The following is a 21,818-nucleotide window of genomic DNA, read 5'->3' as shown; positions in this document are numbered from 1 at the left end:
TTGTCCCTAAAGCAAACAAAAAAGCCATCTTAACATAGTAGCCCAACTAGCTGATATATGTACTATTTAGGAACCCAGAAAAACTCAGAGGTTTCTTCAAACCTATTTCTTATCTATTTTGCAACAATGCAATGTTTTCTAAAGTGATGACTTAATTCCCTCAGAAAAAGCAGTAAATTCCATGCATCTTGCAGTAAATAACCATTTTGTACAGTTTGACAGTGAAGTATACTCCTGTTAACATCTAAAAGATTAAGACATAGTAAATGAAGGAGGCAGAGTATTTCTAAAACAGAATGCGATACCCAAAACATTAGGACACATAAACCAAAGACAGAATGTTCCATTTCAAATTTGCAGCCCGTTCCTGCAATTCCAACACATGCATATATTAAAAGACAAATCTGCAAATTGCTATACCTGAACAAGAAATTTGTTTCTTAGGTGCATGGAACAGAACCCAAACTGTTAAAGCTTCAGGATCCTGAAAAAGAAATTGGTTGACTTATCTCACGTGAGGGAGAGAATTTCTGAAAAAAAGAAAACAACACAACACCCTAGCAGCAAAACTATACTGCTCAAATAGGTATACTCCCCAAAAATCATTACTCTGAACTCAGATATTCAGAGCCATTATTTCACACAGCAAGTAACAGGAAGAATCAGCCAACTACAAAACTACTCACCTGCCCATCATAGCTTGCATGTATCACATGATTTACAACTGACGGAGCTGCTATCTGAGAAACTGCATCCATTTGGAGCGACTGTTCATTAGAAGGATTAACTGGTTCCTTGGAAAATGTGAAGCAACGCCAAGCTACCGCATTCTATGAAAGAAATAAAGTATTAAAAGTATTAAGTCTCTTATTGCCACTAACAACGATGCCGACAAAGCTGAGAAAGGCAAGTTCTGTCTGATCTAAGTAGCTTGGAAAAAACAATCAAAGATTAGCCTGTAGTTTCAGTTGGTATGTGATAGTCCAGCAAACCCTCTAACAATAAGCAGAAACCCTTCTACAATAAAAAGAGACAAGCTCGAACTGGTTAGTTTAAGCCATCAAGAAGTTTGTCTGTCCAAGCCCAAACCTAACTAGTCACCAAGGTGACCTGATCAAATCTTAACATAAGGCCAGTCCTTTCTTGTCCCCCCTTATAAGGAAACAAGACCAGCTCTTCTCACAGCACGGAACAGCAGCCAGCCTAGCCAAAAACCTGAAATCTGCATTGCCACAGAGATGCAGAGGGGAACAGAATGTTGCCTATAGTACAGGCTATTATTGTCTAGTAGGAGACAAAGCAGAGGAAGAGAGAATATGTTAAACTTGCTCCAAAGTCTGGCTGCTTGTTTGAAGAGTCAGCTGTTCCACTTGGATAATGGAATACATCTTCAACTTCTCAGAGGGAAGGTTTAGGCAACACAACCCTTTTGCTATCTGCTGCTGCTGCCCTAGGCTCTCTAATCAGGCAATACAGAGGCAGCAGTTCATGGCTAGGAAAAACAAAAATAAGCAAAACATGGAAAACCAAAATAAGCAAAAAAAAACACCCCACACACAAACACCCACACCTATCCCACAGCATTTCTGTTGGTACCATTCCGTGAGAATCAGATTAACACCCTGCAAAAAAACGTATTTCCTGACAAAGTAGGGAAATAGGGAAAGATTTCTTGGGAATCTTACATCTAGTGTCCCCGGTATATTTCTTAATTACATAAAACATAAAGTGTTTGGTATTAAAATTCAGTATCACAGGAAGTTAACTTTCACATACAGGAAGTTTACTGTACTTACTGCATTAATAATAAGTCTAATTGGCACAAAAGCATTAGTTTTGTTGATAAGTTTTAGCGGAAGAGCCTTCCAACTGCCAGAAGTCAAGTCACCGAAATCCATATAATCTCCTTTTCCTGTTTCCACCTGGTTCCAAGGCAAAGCAGAACTTATAAGGAAAAAAAAACCCAAACCTCCAAAACACACTACCATACAAAAGCACCAAGATAGTAAGGATGTTATTCACCCATTCTGTCCTCTTAGTGCTATACTTGCATACAATATACACACCTCCTGTCAGGGGTAGGAGTCTAAGAAACTTGTTTCCTTTGATTTCAAAAGGGGTTACATCCAATTGGCTATTTTGCCCACATATTTTGCCTCAATCAATTAAGCCAATCTTAGCGCAATACTTATCCACCAAAACGCAGTACCCAATCAAATTACTTTGGCTAATAGAAAATAAACTATGATTATTGCTAGCAGGCAAGAAATGTCAGTTTTAGATTCTTGAAACGTCATTTTAGCAAGTCACAGGTTAAGAAAACAAATAAGGATTAGTTAATTTTTTTGTTCGCCTAAAAACACTTAAATGTGACGATCTGCAGGAAAATACAACTTTTATTTGGTACTTTTTCCAGTCTCGGGAACATAACAAGACACGCAGAAACAGAACATAGGGTTTAATTTTAGTTTAAATATGAAGCAAGTTTGAATGAACTATACCATGAAGAGCATGGAGAATGATTGACTTTGCCTAACTACGCATAAATGTAAAATTTATGGAAGAAGCATCAAAAATTATTTCTATTCATGCGTACTCAACTAGAATATCATTACTTTAAAACATATACTTAGCCCAAAGCACATTAACAGACCACCTTAAAACGGAAAAAAAATTGTTAGGTGTGGTTAATGACTAAAAATTTTACTTTTATCAGCAACGTCACAGACTTTCATGTAATTTGTTCAGGCACCTCCAAAAGTACTATCAAGCCCATTTCTGCCTGACCATACTCTTAAATTTAGGACCACATAAAGCCAGATTTAATTCTTAGTGTCAAACTGTCTCCCACCTGGTTGCTCTTCATGATAAGACACAAGACAAAGCATTTTATACATCCACTTAGTTTTAATTTTTAATTAGTCCAAAATAAGGAAATATTCTCTACAACCGTAAATAGGCTGAAAGTAATAAGAAATCAACACAAAGCCTATGTGATGTAAAAAAATAAAGAAATCCTTTCAATTGGAAATACTTTTTGTTACATTTTAACACCCAACGGCATTTAACATAGCAGATACTTAGAAAGCATTAGATGTTTAAGATCTCATCCATTCTTTCAATAATGAAAAAGTAATATCCTTAAATTTATTCTTTTCAGACAGTTGCATAATAATTCTTCATTTCCAGATAGATGCTTTTCCACAGCGAAAACAGCCTAGACAGTTATAAGTGTCTCAAACACTCTCTTATATTCCCTCCCCACTGTAAACATAAAAAATCCCAGGTTCAACTTGGTATTCCTACTCTTTTCCAGTGTCATTAAACTATTCATAAAATTCCAACAACAACAACAACAAAAAATAACCAACCCAAACAATAAGCAACTACTTACTTCTAAATTTGGATTTTCAGCAACTGCTGTCAGAACTACCCTACTTGCCAAAGCTTCTGCCTGAATTATTGTCTCGGCATCTGCAGAAACTGGCCAAGATGAAACATTGAGAATACACTGAAAGATCCCCGAATGACAAGGCAAGAAAAGTATTTTCAGATCATTGGTAGAATAGGGTCCTATGATGGTTTTGTTCTTGAAAACCAGACATTGATATTTCACAGGATCCATCTGAAAGACAAAATCTGTCATTTTCAACAGGCCTCTTGCCAGAGGACTGCTTCTTTCAAAATATCACATTTATCTGACAGCACTGTTTAACACAGACACTTTGTATATGTTTTTGATCAATATTAATTATTGCATCTTCATATTCATGTCCCACTTCCATCTCACTCAACTGTAGGCTTTTTTTTTTTTTTAAAGAGTTAGGTAAGTCAGCCTGAAAATTGCTGGGGTTTCTTTCCAGCATCTAGTGAAAGATTAACACTGCGATTATAGTATTTATTATAGTTGAAAATGAATTCATAAGCAAACTCCCGATTTTTGAGAAAGAACAGCAGCAAAATAAATCAAGCCAATTCTACATGGTACTTTCTGCAATCAAAGACGGGAGGAACAGGTATGAGGGAAGAGTAATGGAGAAGTCATTGGACAGAGATCACCAGTAAATCCTAGTGTAGATGCTTAAAGTTTCTGTTGTGAACATATTAATAGACAATCTTCAAGCAGGAGAGACAGACTCAGTGTATCTCAGAGTTAACTTGACTGAAAAAAACAGGTTTTTTAAATTATACCACACAGCAAACAAATTAAATGTATATATTTATTAATGGAAACAACTCTAAATGGGACTGTCAATTGTAAAGTAATTTAATGAAAAAAATCAGCTCCTGATACAACAGAATTGAAGAGCTGCACAAGAGCCTCATGATACTGAGTGACTAGAAAAATATGTAAGAAATAATCTTAACTCTCATACACACAAACGCAGAATTGTGGTTTGATAGTTTTTAGAGGAAATATTCAGAGAAAATGAAAGCAAAAACAGAAGTCATACTCCTGGAAAGACATGTGCTACATCTGCTGGAAAAATATACCTAAGGAGGGATATGATAAGGATTTATAAGACTTGGAAGCAGCAATATAAAAAGTGAATTATTGTCCATTATTTCTCAGTAATAAGGACCATCAAACAAAAACAGCAATAGTCAGATTAAAAAATAAGAAAAAAAGCAGTAGTGTATAGAATCCACAACTGAACTGAACCATGAACATCACTACACAATTTCAAAAGAGCAACTAGACAAGGAGCAGTCCACCAAAAACCACTAAGAACAGAAATAGCAGGAAGCTCAAAAGTCCCCAAGCATCAAACTGCCAGAAGCTCAGAGTATACTATGCTTGTTCTGTTGTTGCATTCTTCTCTACTAAGAGTATTCACCAGTAAAGGAAATTACATTATACTGGCGGACCTTTAAACCAACTCATTTGCATGTGCTTAACATCTTTTACCTCTGGAACTATTACTATGCTGACAGAAGTAGATAGAAACTAACAAAATTAAAGCACAAGACACCCAACCTATGGCCTAAAAGCTACATATAACCCACAGAAAAACCCATCTAGCCTGAAGCCTGCTCCAAATATTTCTCATTCTGTGTCACATTAAATCTCCTGGTTTCAAGAAAAACGGGAGCAAACTCCACAAAATGTTTTAGTGGTAACAATCTTCAGCATGGATGCTTTCTTTTCTAGGGCTGACTTTTCTTCCACAGAAAGGTGGGAATGAATAAGCAGTAAACTCAAACTTTATGCATGCAAAATAATTCTACAAGACAATCCCATCATGTGACACTTAACCTCTACTATGCCTACTTGTTGGAATAAATCAGATGGCCTGCTTGAAAGAAGGCAGCACTGTTTTTGTGCATATTAACCACAAAATCAGAAAAAATTTACAAATCTGTACAGAGCGCTCTAATTTTACAGATGACATTTGTTAAGATTACAGCACTATATTAAAATAATGGTCTATTAAAAAAAAAAACCCTCTTACCTTTTCCCCATTAACTGAAACACTGAGTATTCCAATGCTGACCTGCAACCACCGTTCAGTTGGATTAAAAATGCTAAGAACCGTCTGTGATGCAATTCCCACACAACAGGCATTAGGGAACTTCAGTTCTTCTGGTACTTTTACATGTCCTTTGGAAGAAAATAAGCTCCTGTTAGTTCCAAGTACCCAGAAGCAAATCAGCATTCAAGCTGCCACCACATCAACTTCATAAATTCATTTGACAAATGTTTTGTTATGGCAAGGAAATGTTTTACTCCCATGGTTTTCATAAGAATGTTTTCCACAAGCCTGATACTCAGGTTTTCAATCAACTATTTCTAACTTGCATCCTACTTGGAGTTCTAGTGTCACAAACAAAAATACTTAGGGAAATAGCACATCGCATGTCGACACTAACCCACAAAGTATATATATACACCTTATATAAAATACTCGGTGTTCACAGTTTAATCACTACTAGCCCAACTCAGAAAATGTGAATATCAGTATTACAACATCTTCAGAACACTTACACCGATCAAAAAAGAAAAATTTTTTTTTACCAATGTATAACCTAAAAATGTGTTCAGGCATTTTTTGCTACACCTAGAGTACATTTCTGACGTAGAAGTGCAGTCATTAAAAGTTACCACCAAATCAAAAAGAAAGCCTGCTTCAAATATTTTACTTCCAGGAAGTCCTTACTTCTAAAATATCCAAAATAAGACTTTCAGAGGAATTGCAACATTAGAACGACAACTCAAACTCCAATGGAAGTTAAGAGATCCCTGGCACAGCAGGGATCAATCTTCATTACACCCAGAAACCCACCAATGGGTACTCAGATCACATTAAAAATTTGACTTCCCAGTTAAGACACATATACATAATCCCCTGAAATAGTTTTAGTTACTCAAGCAACAAGCTCAAGTACTTTAAAGCGATACACTAACTCCCCTCTAAAAAAAGAAAATTTAGCACAATTATGAAGATGAAAATACAAACTAAGAGCAGCATCACTGCAAATTAAGTTAAAAAACTCAAGTTTGCCAAATACCAAGTTTAGACTACATAAATGTTCAGAGCTCAAAAACATGTACAAGAATGTAGAAATGAGATATATTAAAAAAAGGCAAAGAGTAAGACCATTCAAATTTTACAATTTTAAAATGCACTAACGAGATCAATGATTTACAACAATCAATAAAATTAACCTATAACTGTCACAAATTCAAACCTTCAACCCCACTGGTTTATCATTTTGTCTAAAATAATTAGCCAGAAAAACACATAACAAAAACCAACCAAGGAGATCACAGGTTAAATAAAATCTTTTAAAATGAAATACTAATTTGCACTGCTTAGGTTTAGAGCCAAGTCAAGATACAGAGAAGTAGCAGAAAATACAGAGGGCACTTGGCAGCTTGTCCTTCCCCTTCAGAAAACAGCTTAAACCCTCTACTCTGCTCCTCAGATTTTTTGGCTTAACTGACTGCTAATAGCAAGTTAGGCTAGAGACAGAAACTACTTCTACTTTCCAGATAAAATACAATTGAATTTCCAGAGCATAACTTGTCTTGCCCTGCATGAACTGCAGCTAGGATTTCTCTTCCTCCTGTGAAAAACAGTGCTAGATCCTTTCAACAAACACAAAAGTACTGAATGCTGAAGAAGAAGACCGAAATTCATCTAGACTATGAAAAACTTCTTTAAGACCATTATGAGGACTATAAGAAAATAAACCAAATTCAGAGAACATCATTAAATAAGGAAAATTAGTAATTCCATTTTTTAAAATAACAAACCTTGCATAAAGAATAATTGTGGTTACACATAGTAGTCACCTTAATTTTATTTACCATAATCTTAGCACCATCATTATTGCTGTTCTTGCCCAGAGCTGTATTTTAAAAAACACACTCTAAAAACATACTTACCAATACCAGGTGACTTTGACAACTCCCACTCATTTCTACCAGCTCCAAGATGTTGTCTGGTACATGATTTTACATTTAAGGTATTCTCGTTCCAGGAACCAGACTGTGAATTACAAAGTGAAGCTGCACCCATAGAGCCTGGACCAATATTTGGACCTAAAGGAATTCCTGTCATAAGTGGATTCTCAACATGTCCTGCTGGGATACCGGAGCAAGGAAGCCCTACTGGGAGACCAAAACCTGCAGAGCTGCAGCCATGAAGCTGAGACAAAACTGTATTTCCAGCAGATGGTATATTTCCCAGATGCTGTTGTGCAAATGGAGTTGTTGCAAGAGAACGTCCTGTAAGCAACGTGGGAACAGAAGAAATTGCTTGACTCTCAGAGGTAGTGATGTGGGATTTAAAGCTTGAAATAGGAACATACTGTTCACCAGATGAGTTTTGACTGAGTGGCATATAGGTGCTTAATCCAGGACATACAGGTAATACATTCAAGGATGGTAATCCTTGTCTCTGTGTTTTGCTTGTTTGATCCTGCCATACTTCTTGTGCACCAACATTACCAGAAAGTGGCTGAAAGATGCAGAATTTACTTGGTAAAGCTGATTTAGCATGGTCTAGTTCTTTATGATTTGCTGCTACATTTGAAGGAATAGATGCAAGCTGCTTTTCATTCTTTGAAGAACCTTCTTTGGAGAGTTCTTGACCCAGTAGACCATCAAGTTTTCTTTTAAGATCTGCAAGATGATTTTCTTCTGATTTCTGTTCAATACTGAGCAGGGCTTCTTTTCTATTTCTTTGACATGAGTGGTCTTCTAGATTTTCATTTGTATGTTCCTGTGAAGGAGTTGGGCTCGCTCGAATTATTGTTGTGCTCAGCTCACTAGCATTTTCACTCTAGTAAACAAATATAATACGCAGCATTACAAATTCTAGAAAAGCAAATAGGGTATATAAAACCAGACAGACTTGAATATTGGTATTGCCATCCAATATAAATCATCAAGTTTGTCAAGTCCTGTCTGAAGTTTTCCTTTGATACCATCCATGGCTCTTCACCTTGAAAAAAGAAAACCTGTGACTTCCAGCTGTTTGCTATGTAAAGTTACGTTCTAGCTAGGTGTGCCAGGTCTGGCTGGGATGGAGTTAATTTTCTTCATAGGTGCTGTGTTTTACATCTGTGACTAAAACAACGTTGATAACACACCAATGTTCTAGCTTTCGCTGAGCAGTACTTGCACAGTGTCAGGGCCTGCTCCATTTCTCACTCTGCCACTCCAGAGAGTAAGCTGGGGTTGGGCAAGAGGCATAAGGAGGGGACACAGTCAGGACAGCTGACCCCAACTGACCAAAGAGAGAATGCATACCCCGTAATACCGCACTCTGCAATAAAACTGTGGGGGAGTTTTACCAAGGCAGCTGTTGCTTGGAGACTGGGTGGCATTGGTCTGCTGGTAGCAAGTGACTGCTTTTGCCTTACTTTTCCCCAGCTCCTTCATTTATCAAACTATCTTTACCTCAACCCACAAGTCATCCCCCCCGACCCCTTTTGCCCTTCCAATTCTCTCCTCCATCTCACTAGAGGGGCATGAGCAAGCAACTGCGGTGGGGAGCTGTCAGGCATTAACACCAGAAGAATGCTCTATTCTCTGAAGTTACCACCAACTAAAAGAGTTTCCACAAGGCCAAAAATGTTTGGCTTCCCATGATTTTATAAAGCCATTCTGTGGGAAAGTAACTGTACTATAAAAAAAACAAACCCTACACAAATAGAGCAGATTCCTAAACTCACTGATAGATTCACAGACATTATTATTCTAAAAACCAGAGACTTGCAGAAGGTCATCTTACTTTACTGTGTTTGTATCCAATTAACAGGAAGATTTTCATGTTTAAAAATGCATTAATAAATCCTAAATAGCAGCATCCAACTGTGGTATAGATTATTTCTCCGTATTCTTTATGACTTTCTTGAATGCAAAGGTGCTTATTAAGGTCTAAGCTTCTTCTAACAACAAATGAGAACCCCCAAGTATTAAGAGTCCACTAACAAAAAGCTGATTAGGTATCAAATCTGTACTTAGGGTTCTTGGTAAAAGCTAAAGGAGCTAGAAGAAGTTACAGAAGCATCATAGCAGATAGGTTGGGGGTTTTTTTGAGGAAAAAAAAAAAAAAAAACCAAAACAGTAAAGACATACTTGCCAGCTTTAAGAAAAAAAAATAAGAGAATGGCCCTGATTCAAATCACTAATCAAAAAGGATTCACTTGAGGTGCATGGAAATGCACGGACACACTTGGTGCACTCACAAAAAGAAATAATTCAAGCCCAAAGACCTTCTGTTTTGGCAGATATACATGGCGTAGGCAGAATGAGCACATCTCACCCCCATTCTCAATTCCTCTTAGTTACAGAGTCTTGGGGTTTTTGTACTTAGAAATCAAACCAAGAGAAAAAGTAGTACAGATCATAAATATGCATACTACAAATGTGTTTCAAGGAATCTCCTATTAGGTTAACTGTCAAGAGCAGAAGTGATCACACCTTCTCATGCACTGTTCGTAACTACTAACAACAGCACTTGCACTGATCAGCGGATGAGGACTGACCAGAGGAGAACCACCCTCCCACAACTGGCATCACACTTGGTAGTCTTCACAATACAGTGGATGGAGTTTCAGGTATCATCCCTATTGATCTGAAAAGTAAAAGTGTTCTTTAGATGTGCTACAAAGGTTAATTTTTTCTTGTGAAGTACATCCAGATCATAGATTCCACTTTCAAAAATGGAGTTTCAAAATAATTTTTACAAGTTTCAAAACCAAAACTAGAGAGTGTGGTATCAATTCAATCAGACCTCAGCTCAGGACAGGTGTACCTAGAGAACTCTGACACAGGAACAAGAGAGCTATACAGAAGGATGAAGAGTATCTACAATATAAAGCAATTGTTCAGCTTAAGTAAATAGGACTTGGGAAGCAGGGAAAGCCATGTGAAACAAGAATAAAGTAGCTGTTTGGATTGTTGTAGAAAAGTAAGCTGCAAGTTACAGTCCTTTAAAAAGGGCATCTGTGGCAGCTGCCCAAGGTGAGATGGGCCAAAGCAATCAAACAAGAAATATGAAAGTTTTTTTAAAAACTCATGCACCTTTGGCAAGCTGACCCTAGTGTTAAAGGGAGAGGGCATCACTGGTTAAACAGAATGTGCTATAGGAGGTATTCAGACCTGAAGATAACACCAGTACAAACATTCTTGTAGTCTTTTAAGAAGCTTCAGGCAAGGGACATGAAAGTGGCTCTTAAGAAGAACAAATGTGATTAAGATCTCTTGGTCCCTCTCTCTCAGCATAAAAGATTACTAATCCAAATTAATAAATTAACACTGCAGCATTATAAATGGGACTTATAAATGTACTCATAATGCAAATGTAAAACTCTGGCAAAATACTCAAGGATCGACTTGCTGAACTATCCTGGGGAACAAACACTACTCAAACAGTAACATCTCTTCAAGACAAAAGGGTAAACTAGTACACAGTCAGCTACATCAAAACATCAAGAGCCACTCATTTGCATGAGACGATGGGAATTTAGAACGATATGCATTTCAAACATGAAATACACCCAAGAGCTGATGCTACGCCGGTATGGACTGCAAGCAGATACCCATTTAAATTTGCCCTTGGATTCCTTCCTGCAATTCCCACTGGAAACATCAAGATGGAAAAGAACAGATATTCCCTGTGTAACTTGACCTACTAGACCTAGAACAAAATAGGCTATAGGCCAGAACACATGCTTCCTTCTTTCTGATGCTTTCAGCATGAAGGAGCATTGTTGCTGGTGTTTCTGCAGGAGGACCAGCAGGCTTCACTAAGCTTTCACTAGCCACTAGTCCTGAAAAGCCTCACCCCCTGCAAATGAAAAAAATGCACAGTAGAGAGCATTTGTATTTCCTGTGTTTGAGAAATCCACAACTAATAAAGGTATTACAAAATAAGTGTAATCACTCAGATTTACACAGATATGGACACAGTCTGAGAGGTTTTGCAGCTTTTGTTTGTTTGTTTGTTCCATCCACATTTCCACACACTTTGGAAGGGGTGAGGCATAACAGAAAGATTCCAGATTCCAAGGAACACCTGGATTTAGATAAAAGAATGCCAATTGTCTGAATCAGAATAAGATTTCAAGTCTGAACCAAAGATTCACTCTCAGAGTACACTGTCTGGTAAAGCAGTACAAACAGAATGACTGTCAGAGGTAGAAAATGATAAAATGATAGCTTCAGTCCTAAAAAAAGAACTTAAAACTAAAATATGCATTCATATACATTTCTCCAGATAAAGAAAACAGGAAAAATATTCTCCTAACAGATGAAGCTGAGCAGAAAGGAAGCCTCAGAAGTGATGAAAGCAGATACAGATCCTGCAAACTACTATTGGAATATCAAGAACAGAATGACTTAACAAGAAATTGAGGAAAAAATAAAAGCAGAGAAATACACCAACTCTAGCTTTTTTCAGAAATCAGTAGTTCTTGGAATGTTTTACTATGTTTATATTCATAGGAGTTTGTGCATTTAACACTATTTCAGAATTCAAATTTCTGAAACTCAGGAGCAGGGGAGAAACAGAACACCTTTTCCCTGTGCACAGCATGCCTCAAACTGTTCTGAAGCCCCTACAGCTTTTCTAATTTAGAATTATTTTGACTATTTAAGGGTTTGGATTCGGGTGAGGGGAAGGTGTTCATTTGTTTATTTTACAGAAAGGAAATCAATACATATTTGCAGTTCAAGATTTTCTTACCCAGTATGTCTCTGGATTATGTATTACAGATGTGTTCTTAAGTGTACTGTCAGATGCAGAGACATATGTTAATCTGCTCATGCTTGGATTTGAGTAAACTGACTGAGATGGTGCACTTTCTTTGCAAGAAAACTCCTGATTACGTGATGTGTAACTCAAGTCAGTTTCAGTCCTGAAAAACAGATTCAAAGTATGTCAGTATTAGAATATATTTCTAATGATGCCCCCAATAAAAACAATGCTACACATTAGCTATACTATTATAAAAGTCAACTTACTTTGCCACTCTGTTAAGTACAATCAGCAGAAATGAGAAAACAGATCTCAATTAACCTTTATAAGTTCTGGCTTTGATGTACATAAAACTCATTTTTATTGGATATAAAACCGTAAGGCAAAGAAAGCATCACAGTTCTACAACTGAACTCAGACACTGAGGTCACAGAAACAACACAACAACTTACTGAAATAAAAAAGGTTAATCAATATACTTGTATCTAACTAGATGGAAGAATATCAAATGAAATAATTCAACATCCCAGGCATCACACATTAGGATTTCCTATTCACTGCTGAGATTCTCTTCATTTCACACACCTGAAAACATAGCATCTCTCACCACTTTGTCAAGCAAGAAGAGAGAATATGAAAACAATTAAAGTCACTGACAATTTGAACTGGAAATCCTAATGTCTGTATAAACACTCGCAAAAATACACATACTTCTGCACATTTTAACTTCTGAGAAATGCCAGACAGCCTGTAATTCTAATATCATGTACAATATACTAACTGTAGTTAAATATCAAACTGTGAACTTAAAAAAGTCAAGCCAAAGAAATCAGTTGCCTCTTTTTATGAGATTGTACATAGCCATTGGACACTGTCCACATTTATATGTTCAAGACAATCAACTTAGTTGTAATCTTATAGTTTATGCAACACTTACTTTTATGGGAGCTCATTTAAAACATTACCCTTTCAGTTGCTAAGAAAGCCTTAAATCTTAGACACAAGTTGCAGTTTCAAAACATGAAGTGGTCAAAACCAATACAAATATTTCTGCCTATCCTCTCTCACAACAACCAGTGGCCGTAAACCACAGAACCAAACTGAGTGAAATACTTGCAAGTTTAAAAAACACATCTTCATTGGTCTATACAATGTCAAGCTTGGTTATCATATAATTAACAGCATAACCCCCAACCAAATAGCTTTATTTGTAATTAATTACACTATAACAACAATTATAAATATGGTATTTTATAGCTCCATCAACAAAAAGTTTTAGGTATCTGATGTATCTGACTAGCTAACAGGCTAAATATTTTGTCTTCTTGCATTACTGGATAATCCTGAGCAGAAACAGCAACGTTCCTATCCAGTACCTCTGTCTCACCAGGCCAGTGAAGAAAGTAAAAGGTTAACAATTGCTTATGACTGCTTCCCTATACACATAATAAAAGCAGACAGAAAGCTTAGGCTAAGACTTCATTCTTAGACTAATAAAGATCTTCTCTAAACTGAGATCAAGTACAACATTCAAACTAAAACTTGATCCCTCAAAAATCCTCATGAAGCATTAATAATTCTCATAACCTGCACTAAGAAATTTACCCTGAAAATGCTGTTCCAGAAGTCTCACTAGGAGAAGAGTGAATTAGTGGTGAAGTTGAAGGTCTGAAGCTATACTGCTCATCCTCCAGAGGCTGCAAGTCACAGTCAGGTAGAATGGGTTTATGCTCTGGTAAATGAACAGAATTTAATAACAGTATTTAAGCACAGGGAACAAGTCTACTGTCAAGAAAAGCCATTTCAACAACTGGATACATTTATGTAGGTTTACTTACCAGTACTATTCTGGGAAGTTGGGGAGAGCTTCTCAAAAGTTACATGTTTTGCAATCCCACCACAAGCAGTACCAGCATCTTTGTTTCTTTTATCTGTTTTTGCATTTTGCTTCTTTTCATCATTGTTCAAGTTCTGTGCAGGCTTTGCTGTTATAGGACTTACTGAGATACATCTACTAGATTGCTTGGCAGGCTTCAAGTTGCTGAGTGACAAAGCATTTCCTGTACCTCTCTCCACCAAATCATGACACAGTTCAGGAAAAGGATTCGTTGCTTGAGCTACTGTTTCTGTGTCTTCCCTGATACAACACCTACTAGTGAGATTGTTGGTCTGGTAAGCAAGCGGACTTCTCTGTGCCACTTCCATTTTTGCTGCTGAAGGAATTCCACACGTCTGTGCTTCATTTGCAGTAAGTGAGGTTTGGGTATCGGGCATATCTGATCGAAGATCACCATTCACGGATTGTAAATGTTTACTATGTACTAAATCTGACAACTTTTCTGAATATTTAACACTATTTGCAGTTATGTCTTCATGGTTGGCAACACCAGACAGACTAGAGAAATCCTGAATATCATTTCCTTCATTAAAATAACCATGAAATTGCTTTTCTATTTCTTGCTGCTTGCTATGATTACTCATCAAGTCTTCTGCAAGAGTATCCTTATTTTTATCTTTACCCAATAAAAATATGTCAGGCATAAGGTTCTGGATAGATCCTTCATCTTTCACAATACTCTCACATTCACTTTCATGTCCAATCTCATCTGTTTTTTTGAGGTATTTTTCCATATCAAATGTACAATTTTCCACATTGCTGGTTAATACCTCCTTAGCAGAGAGTTCCGTCTCTTTAACAATTCCAGGAAGGAAACATGTTCTTTTACTTTTATTAGAGAGTGCCATCATCATAGCAGCTAGCTGGGAAGGATCAGCACTGGATGAAGCATTAGCAATAGCAGATGCAATCGTGCTAATACTCAGGACAGAGTCAGAATTATTAGATAAGCTGCCTTCAAACTTGTCTTTATGAATTCCATCCTACAACAAACCAAAATGAGTTAAGCATCAAATTAAGAAATTTTTCTTAGTGCTTTGTTTTCTGTATTTTGTTTAATTATTTTGCATGTCAGTATATGGTAATTTATTAACATTTATAGTTGTCACATTTTTAATCACCTGTCAAGAAGGAACACTGCAATAGGCATAATTCTAATTGTACTGATTTTTTAAAGTCTACTCCACAAAGTTTTTGTTAAAAGGTCAAATAAAGATTGCCTGCTAAGATGCCTTTGTTCCTGTAAAATTTTTTAAATCCTTAAACATTTTAATTCAGTTGAAAGCACTGGGAGTAAAATCCCATCAGGAACAAACAACAGAGAAGAAGCTACCATGACCAAATACACAATATCTTCCCAATTAACTTTAAATCATCTGCTTCTCTACAAGGGGAAGAAAAAGCTATTGCTACAGTTTTCTCTTATCACTCAAATCTGATGTCTTCTTTAGTTTTCACCTTGGCTATTCTTAGCAAAGGGCACGGAGTAAGTAGACAGGCATGTACAGACCACAATCTCTTCCCACCTCTCTTAGATACACACACATTCAAGAAGAAAAGAAAACATCTGTCCTCCTGTAGATACACATGCAGGTCTTCACAACATCCTCGTAAAAAGATTGATAAAGTATAGAGCAGATAAGCAGACCATGACTGGACTGAAAACTGGCTGAACTGCCAGGCTCAAAGGGTTGTTATCAGCAGCACAAAGGCCAACTGCTCGCTAGTGGAGTACCCCAGGGATCAAGATGGGGGCCAGTACTGTTCAACATCTTCATTAATAACGTGGATGATGGAGCACAGTGCACCCTCAGCAAGTTCAATCATCAAACAAAATTGGGAGGTGTGGTTGACAGACCAGGAGAGTGGGCTGTCATTCAGAGGGACCTCAACAGGCCATAAAAATAGGCTAAGAAGAATCTCATGAAGTTCAAAGAGAAATGCCAAGATCAGCATCCAGGGAGGAATAATCCCATGCACTTGTACAGGCTGGGAATTGACCAGTTGGAACACAGCTTGGCAGAAAAGAACTTGGGGGTCCTGGCAGACATGAAGTTGACCGTGAACCAGCAATGTGTCCTTGTGGCAATGGTGGCCAACAGCATCCTGGGCTGCCGTAAGAAAGAGTTGCCAGTAGGCTTAGGGAGGTGATCCTTCCCCTCTACGCAGCACTGGTGTGACCACATCCAGAGTGCTGTATCCAGTTATGGACTACCCAGCCGAAGGGAGCCACAGACATACTGTAGTCTAGTGAAGGGCCACAAAGATGAGCAAGAGCTTGGAGCATCTGTCATGAAGAGAGAGCTGGAATTGTTTAGGCTCAAGAAGACAAGGGCCAGGAGGAAATCTTATCAATGTGTATAAATACCTGATGGGGAGAGGAGGAAGGCAGCAAGGACTAAAGAAGATGGACTCAGGCTCTTTTCTGAGGTATTCAGTAAGAAGAAAGGAGGCAGTGGAAACAATTTTAAATACAGAAAATTCCATTTAAACAAAAGGAGAAGATTTCTAATGTCAATATGATCAAACACTGGAACAGGTTGCCCAGAGAGGACCCAGAGAGACTACAGAGTCTCCATCCTTGAAGACACTCAAAACGTGACAAGACCTTGATCAATCTGCTCTATTTGACCTGGTTTTGAGCAAGAAGGGAGTGCCTTCTGAGCTCAACAACGTCCTTCTACATTTAAGTCTGCAGTTTTCATCATTTAATCAGGAAAACCAAGTCAAACTTCCTAGCTACCAATCCCTTTTGGTGACCATGTAGAAGAAGGGATGTTTCTGCAACTGAATGGGTCTGTAGGTGTTCTGCCTGACCATAAAAAGAACATGACACATTAAGGCAGAGAAGATAGGTGTCTAGGATCACCAAATTGAAAATACACCTTTTTCAGACTTATACCACATCGATATTTTTTAGTTTTATCAAGTAAAAGACCTTACCCACATGCTAAAGACCAGTTGTTTCATTAAAAAAAAAAAAATAAAGAAGAGGAAGACATAGCTGAAATTCAGAAACTGGATAACAGAATGTAAGTAGCCTCTGGATCTCTGAAAAACTGTGGGGTGACAGACCAAACAACTCCAAAAGTGAAGTAGGGAGAAAAAGGAAATGAGATGGTAACAGTAAAGCATGACTCACTACAGGATCATGGCATTCTAATAAAACTATCCTAATAAACAGTGACACCTGCTAGGATTCAAATGATCAATATAAACAGCAGTGAGGTGATATGAAAGTCCACATTTTGCTGTATTCAAAGCAACAATAATTGGAGTTACTTTAATTTTGTTCAAGTTCTTAGTTGCACTTAATAGAAAAACACAAAAGAAATACCTTTGCTCTACTTTTGGTAGCAGCGTCTGTATTAATGCTTTTATGTATTCCAGCTGCAGCATCCATCCTATGCCATGCACCTTCACAGCTGGTAGAATTTGCATGTTCTTTTGTTTGTGCTTCTAAGTCATCTAAGAACAAAGAAAAATACAAGGAATTTATTTACAGTAAGTAAATTGTCTGAACACCTGAATTCTTGGGATACACATGCTCCCTTAATGCTCTACAGAAAAAGGAGCTATTATAATGGCACAAATCCAAATACTGCAATTACCAATTGCTTCCTGTACAGCATTCAAAGTTTACATTCAAGTCACTAAATTAGCTGGCATTATGAATACCATGCTCACACTCTTCAAAATTTACTTCCAGGTAGTTTAGCACATCAGCATAAGCTAAACAAATCTTTTCATTAAACTGTGTTTACAAGATAATATGAACATAGACCAAACTCCAGCAGAAAACGACAAGAGGTAAATCTCAGTAAAACCAATCCTCTTATGCCAGAGACAGGGTTTGACTGAGGTAGATAGCAGTGAACTGGTGATTTTGAAGGATTAGGTTTACGAGGGACAGGTATGTTTCTGAAACCATCAAACCCACAAATACTCTTCTTGATTAAGACATCAAAACTAAACTAGAAGGTACTGCTCATGAGATCTAAAAGCCACCGTTTCAACAAATGAGTTCCTGCTTGAAGGAAAACATTTGGACTCCCTGGAACACTAAAACCAACTTTTAAAGATGCTCTGATTGGTGAGAACACAAGTATGAAACAAGAAAGATTTTGCATTGTTTTTTTCGGGGGGAGGGGAGGCAGGGGGGAAGGTAAGGGTTTTGTTGTCGGGTTTTTTTGATTTTGTTAGTTTTTCCTTTTTTCCCTTTACTTCTCTTCTTATAGTAGATATTTGGGGTTTGGACATGCTTTATATTTTAAGTAATACCCTGCTCAGGTTGCTAACCTCACAGTGTCCTCTCCATCTGCTGCTCCCCTTAAGCAGAAATTGTATGCTGGTATTGCTGATAAAGATTACTATTGCCAGTACTACATGAAAATCAGATGGCAGGAACTATTAATATCTTGGCCACAAAGTGACCCAAATACCTACCTTCTCTGGCATTTAGAGCAACCCTCCTATCAAAAGAACTGCAGAGCACATTAAGGTATTTTTCTATTATTCAAAGCAACAATTATAACTATAATTTAACCGAACAGAGGTCATGAACTCAATGAACTCCTGATATTTTTTGATAAAAATCCAGACTAGCATATAGTGAATTTAAGCACACTAACACTAGACTTTAAAAAAATAGTAGATCATTAGAGACCCTTTAAACATATTTGCAAGGTCCTAGCATGAGGAAAATTCCAGCTGTAAAGCTGTTTCAGGGAAGCAGACTCCATAAAAGCCAGATGGATAAGAAAGTAAAAGCAAAAAAGTATTTAAATCTGACTTACTGTAAAAGCAGGTTCCCAAAGACTGATGTTGCCACATCAGTTTATCAAGAGCAGTAGAGATGCTCTAAAATGCATTCATCCTTTCCTAAACATCTTACTAAGTTGATAGGCATACATATGCACCAAAATGCATGCTATAATGTTTACATGTAAAATTTTGGAGGCATCTCCTAAACTACAACTTTGAGTTAAGCAGATATCATGGGAGTGTAACCTTTTTTTTCCAAAGACAGCAGGAAAAAATATATTTTTTATGCACACACTGTCAGCCTACCTACAACCCAAATTGTTTTCCTTCTTCCCCTATGTCCTCTGTACCTATATAATCAAACAGAGCAATCTTCTGAGTTTGTTTCTTTGTTTGGGTTTTGGCAACACATTAATACAGATTTTTCAACAAGAAAACTCTGAACAGACTTTAACTAACACGACATTCTGGTAGTTATCCAGTATCTGGAAATGCTGAAATATCCAAGACAACTTAGGGTAATACTTGATATTAGAATGTTCTTTCTTGTTAGTGTTTAGGTTCTGTGTTTTTCTAGGGGTGGGGAGGTGCTCACAGCAGGAAAAAAAAATTTGGTGAATGAAAACTAGATTCTTTATATCACAATTACTCTTAGCAGTCTTTAATAATACAAGTAATTCTTAACTATGTTATAACCACTGACTAGGGCTGACCCTTCTATTCTATAATTACCTGGAAACACCTCAGACAATTGTGAAATCCCTTGGACGGTGTCACCTCCTGATGAATCAGATTGTGTTAGCAAAGCAACAGGTTGCCTTTTCTTCGGAGATGTAATATAGTAACCAAAAGATGGCTATAAAAAAAAAAATTACCCCAGAATACAGAATGAGTAAATTTAATCATTAATAAATAGGTTTCAGTGGGCTTGCAAAGCAGTTTCAACCACAGTGCCTCCCCAGTTGGTGTTTGGCACTCATACCACTGAAAAATAACATATGCCTCCTAGCATTACAAACGCATACACTTCCAATATATACATAAAATAAACTAACTTATTTATACCAGTTAGACAAAATAAAGTACATATGCTTTTCATCATCTCTGCTCTGCCACTCAGCCTCTGCATGCACCAGGACAGAACACACAAACTCTACCAATTCACCAGCACAAATGAATTACACAAGCATATCTGACTTCTTCTTCCCGTTGTATATACTTCCCTGCCTTTTTTTTTTTTCACCTGCAACACGGATGAGATACTATGTACCAACAGCAGATATGAGAAGAGATAGGTATCAGACAGATGCAAGAAACATACAGAAGTACGTTGGTAAGTTAGAGTCTGGATTACTACATTTTTACTGAAGTTGGGTATTTGCCCAGATAGCACATCAACTAACAACAGCCATTCAAAGACACCCTCACTGTTCAAATACCCCTGTCTGAGCAGCATTTCATTCAACCACTACATGGATCATTTGCTTGGACCTCCAACACGCACCTTCCTTCTCTATGGTGTACATTTATCTCTAATCCTGCACATAGTTAGTTCCTGATCAAAAAGTGAAGACCAAGAGTCATCAATAACACCAGCCAGCCCTTCATACCAAAATTCCAGGTGGGAAACAAGAGACAATGCAGACCTGTCATACAAAGAATTTCCTTTGCAAGTGAACTTAGAAAAGTAGTTCTCAGAAAGAACTAGTTACAATATGAAAAAAAGAAGCCATGCTAGCTCTCATTGTTCTTGTCTTTTCCTTGTGTCTTTTAATACTAAGATACATACCCGTTTCACATCATTGCCTCCACCAAGACAACCGAGAGCTTCAGATCTCTGACCAAAGAACTCTCCCAAAGACAAACGTAAGTAACTGGCATCCTTATCAAGATCAGATGTTCTCAGCAGAATGCCGCTATTGGCAGACTTCCATGAAGTTTCTGCTAATTCAGATGCATTTAGAATGTCTACTTTTTCTGCCTGCAAAGACATTTCAGGTTGTAGCTTGCAAATAAATTAGACAACCATTCTGTTTACATTAAGATAATTAGTTACCTGCACAAGTTTGTGTGCTTTCTCAAATTCTTCCTGGTCTTGTGCAATCATAGCTGCTGCTTCAGCTTAAAACCAAAGAGAACATTTATTAAAAATAAGGCATATAAAGTGCTGTCATTACTATTTTGCATCATTAAACTAAATTTTGAGGAACAGATATTGCAATATTCAATTCTAAATCTGAAACAGTTTGGGACACACTAGGAGTTATCCCATCCCCTTATGGTGAGAAAAGTTCATATGAAATTTGTTTTAAAAAGGTACTCCCTGGATCTTCAGAAGCCAAAGTAAAATCAGCATTTCACCAACTAACTTGGTGGTGAATAAAGTCTATCATGGCCTTACTCCCAAACCAAACCATAACTTGTCATGTGTTATGCTACCCATACTAGCTAGAATTGAGCATCATATGAATACTTCCAAACTTTTACTACATTTGGTATGAAGAATTTCATCAAGGTGGTACCTTTAAATTGGAGCAATAGAAACAGACTGGTTTGTACCAGTTCATGAAATACCTGTGCAAATTAACAGGCCAAATAAATCAATACTTTTAAGTTCAAATGCTTGTATTATTTTCATGATTACTATTTACAGAACAATGAATGCTTAAAGTCTCTTCACTAAAAAGATGTGAAAAGCTGCCAACCAAGAGATATTGCTCTACCACCTTATTTCAATGTTAATGCATCATTAAGCCCATCAAAACTTATAAAATATGTGGCCTTGTACACACAGCATCCCTAGTCATAGAGGACACAGGGCAAATGGAGGAATAAGTCAAGAATGGACACAAACTTGTGAAGTGATTACAGCTGTTGTCCATAAAATTACTTACAGAAAGTCACAATAGAATCATGGAATCATAGCATCATTAAGGTTGGAAAAG

At 37.2% G+C, this 21,818-nt stretch overlaps 1 protein-coding gene across 1 annotated transcript in view; it reads right to left on the bottom strand.

Moving 5' to 3' along the window:
• Positions 1-20,994, bottom strand: part of CEP192 (centrosomal protein 192kDa) — a gene marked incomplete at its 5' end in the record, with an annotated part of 52,925 nt that extends 31,931 nt beyond the window's left edge. Inside the window, 13 exons of the mRNA XM_010082597.1 lie at positions 421-484; positions 687-830; positions 1,797-1,922; positions 3,395-3,625; positions 5,454-5,602; positions 7,391-8,288; positions 12,201-12,372; positions 13,818-13,944; positions 14,051-15,092; positions 17,447-17,577; positions 19,606-19,729; positions 20,663-20,854; positions 20,930-20,994. Of these exons, the coding sequence (XP_010080899.1) occupies positions 421-484; positions 687-830; positions 1,797-1,922; positions 3,395-3,625; positions 5,454-5,602; positions 7,391-8,288; positions 12,201-12,372; positions 13,818-13,944; positions 14,051-15,092; positions 17,447-17,577; positions 19,606-19,729; positions 20,663-20,854; positions 20,930-20,994 (3,465 nt within the window). The remainder of the gene's footprint in view (positions 1-420; positions 485-686; positions 831-1,796; positions 1,923-3,394; positions 3,626-5,453; positions 5,603-7,390; positions 8,289-12,200; positions 12,373-13,817; positions 13,945-14,050; positions 15,093-17,446; positions 17,578-19,605; positions 19,730-20,662; positions 20,855-20,929) is intronic.
• Between the last annotated feature and the right edge of the window lie 824 nt (positions 20,995-21,818).

The sequence above is a fragment of the Pterocles gutturalis genome, unplaced genomic scaffold (genome assembly GCF_000699245.1).
Source record: "Pterocles gutturalis isolate BGI_N339 unplaced genomic scaffold, ASM69924v1 scaffold26051, whole genome shotgun sequence".
Taxonomy (NCBI): Eukaryota; Metazoa; Chordata; class Aves; order Pterocliformes; family Pteroclidae; genus Pterocles; species Pterocles gutturalis.
This window is presented reverse-complemented; position numbering and strand designations above follow the sequence as displayed.